A 9,469-nucleotide genomic window follows, 5' to 3' on the forward strand; every position below is an offset into this window, starting at 1 on the left:
TATATAGTAAAATATACAGTATTTAAATAATAGATTCTAAATTATTTAATTTGAATATTTAAGTCAGTATATTCCAATTAGATAGATAGATAGATGTTATTAGATCAACCCTTTAAAGATTTCAAGGAAATTCATTGCTATATGAGAAACTTTATTAACAAATAAAAGGCAAAGCACAGCTTAAGTTCACCCCTAGATATGCATCAAAAGCCAAGTGCCACAACATTATTATGTACTTCCAATATTAAAATACAACCTCCACTAAGTGACAGCATTATATATTTCTATAGGCTTCCGCAAAACAAACAGCAGCTAAAACTCTTTAAATAGGCTTGAATAGTGTCAACAGTAGACAACATGCTTCTTCTCCTGCACCAGAGCTCCTTCTGGTGGTGATTCAGCAAAGTGTACAATTCATTTTATACTAGAGTTTGCCAATTAGCACTGATTTAAGCTCAGCCTCTACCCCTCAAACAATCACGGTAATTGCATCTGGACCAGAGACAAAACTGACTCTGTACCAGCATGTAATGGAAAACCTAATGACATAATACACAATACAGGCAAACAGGACAGCAGAGAAGGGAATTAGGCACAGCAGTGCTGCCCTCTAGTGGGCAGGAGTCTCCAGTGTGGTTGCAGCAGGATGGCTCAGAGGTGACTAAGCCAGCACCCATTGAAGAATGCTGGTGTCCTTCCCACCAGTAGAGATAAGATGACTGTCCTCATGGAGAAAGGCAACGTTGGTCACATGGCTGCTATGCCCACCATAGATATGGCTGGGAGCCTGTGGATGAAGCGAAAACAAAGTTTTATAAAGTATGATTTGACTGATTGGCCAGTATTGAAAATAAAATGCAAAAAACATCTCACCCTTGGCTGGGAACAGGGGTTAGAGAACAAGTGCACTTTGCCAAAATCATCAGCTGAGGCAAGAAGGTTATTGCCATGTGACCTGCATACAGCATTAATGTCTGTGCCATCAGCACCTTCTGGCCAGATTCCTTGAAAATTAAAAATAAATAAATAAATGAAAATAAAATGGAACAAGTAGAGATAAATCTATTAATTTGATAATATCCAGAAAACATTATTTCGATATATCATAGCCATTTTCCAGAAAAACAATTAAATGGATACCTAAGAAATTGCTTTTAATATTATGTATAAGGTGACTTACCAAACACACTGAAACCCAGCACACAGGTGGAAGTGGCCCATTCTAGATTGCGCACTGCATCAGCGCTAGTTATATGCTTCCCACTGGATGCTTCCCCTTTTTAACAGGAAACATATAACCAGCCATTAATACAATGACATCTGAGCTTCATTTAATGACGAAGGTGTTAGGTGAGAAAAAAACTCACAGAATAAGATCTCATAGTCGCCTGAGTTGGTTACAATAAACTGGCTGTCGGTGGACCAGTCGAGATGAGTGACAAAACTGGAGTGTCCCTACAGATGCAAGACACAGTATTAAATGGGTGCTAGTGGTCTCTAATTATAATGAATAGAGACATATTTGGCATTCATTTTCTTGCAAAACTCACAGTGCATTTGCCAACTCGGCTGTATTTCCTGCCGTTCTCAGTAACAGAGTAGATGTAAACAAAGTTGTCATGGGAAGCCACAGCCAGGTACGCCCCATCTATGAGACAGAGAGGATGTGAGTGGCAATGTTGGACACATACACTATCAGTCACAAGTCTGGGGTCGTTATTTTTAATTTTTTTATATTATATTTTATTTTATTTTAAGTATGCATTAAATCAATGAAAAGTGACAGTAATGGCTGTGAAACCTCAGTTTTGCCATCACAGGAATAAATTATTAAAATATTAGGAATAGCCTGTGACTAATGGCTAAAAGCACAAAAAGAACACTAAACACACCTGGAGAATATTTAACAACGGAGATGATTTCATTGCCGTCTGTATGCATAGAGACAAGATCACGGGTGTCAGTGTCCAGCACCAACCACCTATAAGGCAGAAAAAAAAAAGGTTTCAATACTGAGGTATCAAATTAGTCAAATTACAATATTTTAATTAAATATACGGTTAAGAAATGAACAATTTTAAAGCTGTTAAATGTTTCGGATTTATTTTGTGATGAAAATCAGCTGTTTGACATGTTAAGTAAGTCAAAATGTAAAGTTCCCATGTGCAATCATACCTTCCTGTCATGGTGCCCACAGCAAGCACAGTGCCACTGGGATGAAATCCAACGGAACGTCCAGGGTCCTAGAATAAAATATAAATACAAAATATTACATGTAAAAAATGTAAAAAACAAAATATTAAATTTTATATTTATAATAACTGTATTGTAAAGTATATGCATTTCATTTTTATATTTTAATATAAATATTAAACAATAAAAGTAAATCACAAGTATGTTTTATACAATGTAACATTTTATAATACATAACATTATGAAACATTTTAAAATACATGCATTTAATTTTTAGATTTTAATATTAAACAATAAAAATTAATAAATGTAAAAATATATTATTTACAATGTAAAACAGTAAATACAAATATAATAAAATATATTTCATGTCAAATTACATTCTTTTTATTATCATGTGCATTTAGTTTTTCATATTTTAATATAAATATAAAAAAAAATAAAAATGTAATATATATATATAGCCATAGCAGAACATTTTTTTAAAAAGTATAAATGGTCATTTGTCCTCAAAGTGAACAAACAGTATGCAAAATAAAACTTGCAAAGCAGATGGGATCGTTTTTGATGTTTATCTATTACAGGAGTGTATAAGTAAACACAGAGTTCATACAAACCTCAATGGCCTTGCTCCACAGAGGCAGATGGGAAGAGGTGTCCCAGAGATAGACCTGCTTGTCTTGACCACATGTCACAAACTGCTCAGTACTGGGATGCACATCCAAGCCCCACAACTCATCAGTGTGACCCTTTCACAGAGAGAAAACATAGAGACCAGGTTGAGAATGGAGATTTTCATCTGAATAACTAGTCTCAGTCCAGGAGGCCATGTCCTGTACTAATTACTTCTGGACAGGTAAAACTGAATATTGTGGTATAACCTAGTTCAGAAAAACCACATCAGACATGTAAACACATGTAACTGTGGCTGTTACATCTGGTCTCATCCTGTTTAAGTGTGCGTTTGGCCACTATAAGCTGCAATATGGTCCAGGGCATATGTTGTTAATAATCAAAGGTCTGGCTACAAAAGACTGAGGAAACGTGGTGATCTTGTTGACTTTTGGCATAGATATTAGGCCAAAAGGCATCTAAACACTCTGTAATATCACCTGACAACATACCTGAACAATGGGAGTGAGGGACCCAGAGAAAGAGCCCCGCAAAACAGCGTTTCGGGTCGTTCCCACAAACAGCTCGTCCTGTTTTCCTTCAGCTAGACTGCGGACAGGCCCAAAGGCCTCGGGAACCTGATTACACAGAGAGAAATATATTAAGGAAAATGTAATCTGTATATCTCAACTAAAACACGATTAGCACAAATTGTTCTGAATTAAGAGAATTCAGTGCTGATGTAGCTGGATCTAATAAATAAGACAAATGAATGCCTAGATTACATTTCAGTACTAGAAATATGATAACATCAAAACAATAAAAGTCGTATTGGAGAGTAAATGGCAATCATTAAAAATGAGTGTCTGGATTTCATTATGAATGTCAGTAAAGCTTTCATTTGTTTTGTAAGAACAAGAGCACCACTTCACCTCAATTTCGCTCTTTTTGCGGTAATCATGGTCCCACAGCAGCACCCTGCGGTCTTTTCCTCCACCTGACACCAGCGTTCCATCCTTCAGCACACACAGAGAGAAGATCCCACCCTCATGGGCTCCCGAAACCACCTGGCTGATCCGGTTTCCACCTTTAAATCAGAGTTCATCACCAAATCATAGGCTGCACTGAGGGAGTATCTCCAACAGCAGTCAAACAGATGGATGTACTGTTTTTCTGATTGCCAGTAGATAAAAACATGGATTAAATGTCATTTATTTCTTAAAAATGTGCCATCTGGATAAATATTTTGGCAGAGCAAAAAAAAACAACACTTTACATGCATATTAGCATAATTATTTCCTGACCTTTTGCCCAGATGTAGATGTTTCCACTAGAATCTCCAGTGATTGCATCTCCATTCTCAGCAAAAGCAACACAGAGTACATACTTGGGTTTTTCATGTTTCTGAAAGCACACCAAAAATAGGATTACATTAAATAAAATCCTTATAAAAGATTTTTGTGCCATAAGGATTTAGAATGCTACTTAAAATTTATTTATTATAAAATAAATAAAATAAAATATGCACTCAAGGGCATCATTCTATGCTGACTTTTTATTCAAATAAATAGTGATTTAGAATAAATAAATAAAAATAAAGTTAAATTACATTAAATTACACTAAAATAAAAAAGAACTGGAATGCAACTTATAAAATAAAACAGAATTAAAAAAAATAAAAAAAGGATTTATAATAAAATAAAAAACAAGGATTTAAAATAAAAAATAAAATAATATACAGAAATTTAGAATCTAGCTTTCAAATGAAAAAATAAAATACAATATAATATTAAATAAAAAATCAAATCAAAATTTCAGATACAGGCAATCAACTCAAAGATCACTCTGTGCTGTCTTTGTATTTTAGTCAGAATACAGAAAAATAAATGTTGCAAACCTCAAACAGTCCCTGGCGTTTTGTAAGAGTATTCCCTTCCATTGTCCAAAAGTTGATGTGGGACTTCCCGCAGGTGACAATAAGGTTGGCCTCCATGGGGTGGAAGACAGCACCCAGAACTGACTCATTGGAACACTGCAAAATCGTGAGTGAATATTTTACACAAAATATGATGCATTCTTCATTTGATGAAGTGGCAATTATTTTTTTTACTATTTCCCAATAAGCACATATACATCACCAAGACATCTGTGACAATTGCACACTAGTAAAACGATCATATTTGTGTGCAAACATGATCCTTTTAGCATTTTAAACAAATTTAAATACTTTCAAATCTACCTGAAACAGCCTGAAATGTAATATTCCATAAAAATGATTGATTTGATCCATTGAGAATTGATTGGATTGTGAAAAGTGGTTGTTGCATAATAGGATAGAGCCCGGCAGTTGGAATAGAAGGGGTTAAAAAAATAAGAGAGATTGGTGATGTTAGGAAAGTAATTTCCTAGGTAGTGCAAATCATTACATTACAAGATTAAGAGAACAAGCATGACATCTTCCAGATGAAAACGCAGACGTCAAAAAGACGTCATAGTGCAGGGTTTTAAACCACTTGGTCTGTGAACACAAATCACACAAGACACACTATGCCAGGAAACTGTACATTATTAGGTCTAGTATTGCTGCATTGTATTAACTTCTTCCCAGCTCTCACACACACACACACACACTCTTTATACAGCATGTTGCCTTGCCTCACCTTAACCTCTGCCAGTTGCTTTTCTTTCTGCCAGTCCCAAACAGACAAAATATGGTCATTTGCATCGTCAACCGCACACAAATGAGCACCACCATTCTGTGAAGAGGAGAGGTATTATATCCATGTAAAATACCATTGTTCATTCAGCCATTTGTCATTGATCAAATATTCATTATCTATACCCATTGTGCAGATTTCTCATATGTCGTATGGCATCAAAGCACATAGATTATTTATCCAGAACTTTAAAAACAAAACAAAACAAAAAAAAGCTTACCGATTTTGAGAAGGCAACGCAGGTGACAGCTCGGTCAAACACTCCTGCTCCGATCACATGAAGAGTGTTTAAACTGACAGAGTCCCACACACGGACATGAGGCTGCAAGGCCTGATGGGAAAATAAATATTGAGCTATATGCATATGATTGGAGCATCTCTAAAACAGATTAAATTAATAGCTCACATAAAAATCATTATTCATTATTTACTCATTTTATTTACTCTAAATATTTTACATACACTAATACAACTAAAAGTTTGGGACAATAAGATATTTTAAAATGTTTTGGTTGTTGCTCACCAAGGCAGTAAAGATACAATAAAAACAGTAATATTGTGCAATATTATTAGAATTTAAAATAACGGCTTTATTTTTATTATATTTTAAAATGTAATTTATTCCTGTGATGCAAAGCTGAATTTTCAGCAGCTATTACTCAAGTCTTCAGTGTCACATGATCCTTCAGAAATCAATCTAATATGCTGGTCTGGTGCAATAATTTCTAATTATTATCAATGTTTAAAACAGTTTTGCTGCTTAATATTTCGTAAATACCATGACACTTTTTTAAAAAGAATTGTTTAAAGAATAAAAACTTAAAAGGAACAGCATTTAATTGAAATAGAAATATTTTGTAACATTATACATTTCTGTACAGTCACTTTTGATCAATTTAATGCATCCTTGCTGATTAAAAGTAAATTCTTAAGGCTATAATTCATAAAGCTAACACACTTTGTAAAAAGCTAAAACATTGAGGTAAATTGTGATCACAGTGGTTTTGTTTCTGATCACACCGAGGACTGGTTCAAGCAACAAGATCTACAAATCAATATACTGCTAGAGAATGTAAATGTGAGCTAACTTTGCCATCTTTGGATGTTCCGGCAACTTGTCCTGTTGCTATGGTGACCATGTCTGGATGGATGGCCAAACTGCAAAGAGAGCATTGTCAGGATCAGTTCTTGTTAGAAAAGATTTCCCATCTCTCTCCCCCTCTCACTAGCGAAACAGTAAATGAACGCAGACTGATCCCAGAAAACGCAGTAAACAGGCTGCAACTGTTTTGCAAACCAGCAGGGATTCTGACAGTCACAGAGAGAGCATTCCAGTGTTATTTTAATTAGTGACAAATGCTAATTAACTAATATTTCACAACAAATAGCATGTTGACGCTGTTCACGCTCTGTTACAGCAGAAGAGATCTACATAAAATATTCTCTGAATGGTTAATAGTACAAGCATTGCCTTGCAGCCAAACAGAAGAGGAAAAAGCCAGATGGCAGAAAAGATCTGGTTTGATTGCAGGTGTGTATTTGAATACACTGCGGGATTCACTTATCTTGAAGATAAGAGTCTGTTAAGCGAAGCAAGATCTGGCCCTAAAAATGCAAATTTGCTCAGAAACTAGCAACACTTCCTGAGTACATTGGCTCTTTTAGCTGAATGATAGTGCAAAATATTTATTCATGAAGATGATAGCATAATGATAACATCTTAGGGACCTTTGAACAATGACCTAGTTTAAGAATAATCTACATATGAAATCGGAAGTGCTTATTTTCCCTGTATGACATCAATGTTGGACTGATTTCGCTCCTGCAGTAGTTCAACCAGTGCTGTTAATATTTATTAACAGTACACTGAATGACCAAAAGCATGTGGAAACGATCTTAAAAATCAATATAATGTATATTTACCACTTGACATCATCATTATGGCCCAGATAGTGTCTTTGTTGCTGCTCTTCTACATTGTAGAGCACCACTACGGAAGCATTGAAGTACACAATCTCTCCCGTCGGCAGCAGGTAGAGGTTGGAACGGCAGTCTCTTCCCCTATAGCCGTAACTAATGGAGTGTGTTAAGAAACAAAATAAAATTTCCATAGACTGCAGTAAATGACCAAAGATGTGTGCTATTAAATTGACACTATTTTGTGTCACATTTTAAATGGGTTTCAATTCTAATTAGAAAATTAGCTCAAATTTACTTTAAAGTCAGTGATGCATTTTAATTATTAATAGAACTTGAAAAATTGGAACTAATTAATTTAATTCATTTTCATTATTGGCTATTATTGCAATACTTATTTAATGTTCTTTATTGGCTATTCTCATTTTAAAATTACGGCAATAAATGAAAGACTGGACTGGAAGCAAATCACCTATAAATTCTCCTTTTTTTCCTTTTCTTTAACATGGTAAAATTCATACAATGTTGAAGACAAATTCAAAATGACCAATCTATCAAAATGCAACATAATTTAATAGAATAATTTAAAAACTGAACAATTAACTTCAGTTACATGTAAAGGAGACCTATTATGCCCTTTTTTACAATATGTAATATAAGTCTCAGGTGTCCCCAGAATGTGTCTGAAGTTCCAGCTCAAAATACCCCACAGATCATTTATTATATCATTTTGAAAATTAGTGGAAGCAGAAACACACTATTTTGATGCATGTCTCTTTAAATGCAGATGAGCTGCTGCTCCCCACCCCCTTTTCAAGAATAGGGCTGTGACTTTTCCGCTAGTATCTCAGATACTCTGCTAAAAGCATCTGTTTGATTTGGATTATCATTTCTATCGCGCTGAAATCATGCGTTTTAAACCATATTAGTTTAAACTTCTGATATCCGTTTTTTGAGCGCACACATCTGAAGCACTCGCACAGAAAGCGGCTGTCACATGGTATGTGAGTACTAACCTAAGTTATTTCATGTCTTTTTGTGCTTAAACTGTCAAATACAAGTTTATGTTAAAAACACACGAGTTACAAAAACAGTTTTCTAGGTTGGTAGATGCACCAGGGACCCGATTATAGCACTTAAACATGATATGTCTTGTTTTTCATGATATGTCACCTTTAAAAAACATCACAAGGATACACCCACTGAAGTTTTAGCTTGCGCTCTGGCAGCGCCACCTTGTGGTCAAGGCTGTAGCTTTCCTTCAGCTGGTCTGGAATATGCATGGTGATTGGACGTCCACGTATGAACATCCTCACATAACCATCATCTGTTCAAGAGGAGCAAAACGTGAGTGGCCAGACAGAAACGGGCAGTAATGTAAATGGATTGTTAGGGATGATTTGTCAAATTATCCAGGCCCTACTGACAGAACTGTGTTCATTTAGAGACCCATTACAACACGAGACTGACTGGAGGCATTATGGCCATCCAAAATGGTTTTTAGCTGTAATGCAGAGGATAATGCGATCCAGTCAGGCTAATTTATAAGGGTCATTTCCCATAACATATGGCTCAGTGTCTCTAGTTAAACACAGATTAACAAATATTACATACATATATAGATATAAAAAAAAAAATGAATTTCCTCAAATGGAAAAGGAAACTGCAATTGAATAAAAACTAAACAATCATATGTTTATTGCAAAACGTACTGCCATGGTTTATATGTACAAGTGTTATTTTAATTTTATTTATATACTAGTATAGTAGTATTTCTTAAAGGGGTCATATGATGCTGCTAAAAATAACATTATTTTGTGTATTTGGTGTAATGAAATGTGTTTATGCGGTTTAAGGTTCAACATACTGTACATTATTGTTTCTCCTCTATGCCCCGCCTTTCTGAAACGCGTCGATTTTTACAAAGCTCATCGGTCTGAAAAAGCGAGGTGTGCTCTGATTGGCCAGCTATCCAGTGCGTTGTGATTGGCCGAATTCCTCAAGCGTGTGACTGAAATGTTATGTCCCTT

At 35.2% G+C, this 9,469-nt stretch overlaps 1 protein-coding gene across 4 annotated transcripts in view; it reads right to left on the reverse strand.

Moving 5' to 3' along the window:
* Window positions 1-134: 134 nt before the first annotated feature.
* Window positions 135-9,469, reverse strand: part of LOC107669753 (echinoderm microtubule-associated protein-like 2) — a 23,617-nt gene continuing 14,282 nt past the window's right edge. For all 4 annotated transcript variants that reach the window (XM_016462131.1, XM_016462130.1, XM_016462132.1 and 1 more), the window contains 17 exons: window positions 8,637-8,766; window positions 7,446-7,595; window positions 6,611-6,680; window positions 5,743-5,853; window positions 5,466-5,561; window positions 4,703-4,837; window positions 4,110-4,209; window positions 3,738-3,892; window positions 3,318-3,443; window positions 2,811-2,942; window positions 2,176-2,243; window positions 1,893-1,981; window positions 1,551-1,648; window positions 1,368-1,455; window positions 1,181-1,276; window positions 874-1,004; window positions 135-787 (listed from right to left, as the gene is read on the reverse strand). In XM_016462131.1, coding sequence (XP_016317617.1) covers window positions 662-787; window positions 874-1,004; window positions 1,181-1,276; window positions 1,368-1,455; window positions 1,551-1,648; window positions 1,893-1,981; window positions 2,176-2,243; window positions 2,811-2,942; window positions 3,318-3,443; window positions 3,738-3,892; window positions 4,110-4,209; window positions 4,703-4,837; window positions 5,466-5,561; window positions 5,743-5,853; window positions 6,611-6,680; window positions 7,446-7,595; window positions 8,637-8,766 — 1,901 coding nt within the window. In that variant the 3' untranslated portion in view covers window positions 135-661. The remainder of the gene's footprint in view (window positions 788-873; window positions 1,005-1,180; window positions 1,277-1,367; window positions 1,456-1,550; window positions 1,649-1,892; window positions 1,982-2,175; window positions 2,244-2,810; window positions 2,943-3,317; window positions 3,444-3,737; window positions 3,893-4,109; window positions 4,210-4,702; window positions 4,838-5,465; window positions 5,562-5,742; window positions 5,854-6,610; window positions 6,681-7,445; window positions 7,596-8,636; window positions 8,767-9,469) is intronic.

The sequence above is a fragment of the Sinocyclocheilus anshuiensis genome, unplaced genomic scaffold (genome assembly GCF_001515605.1).
Source record: "Sinocyclocheilus anshuiensis isolate Anshui unplaced genomic scaffold, SAMN03320099.WGS_v1.1 scaffold684, whole genome shotgun sequence".
In the NCBI taxonomy this organism is placed as follows: Eukaryota; Metazoa; Chordata; class Actinopteri; order Cypriniformes; family Cyprinidae; genus Sinocyclocheilus; species Sinocyclocheilus anshuiensis.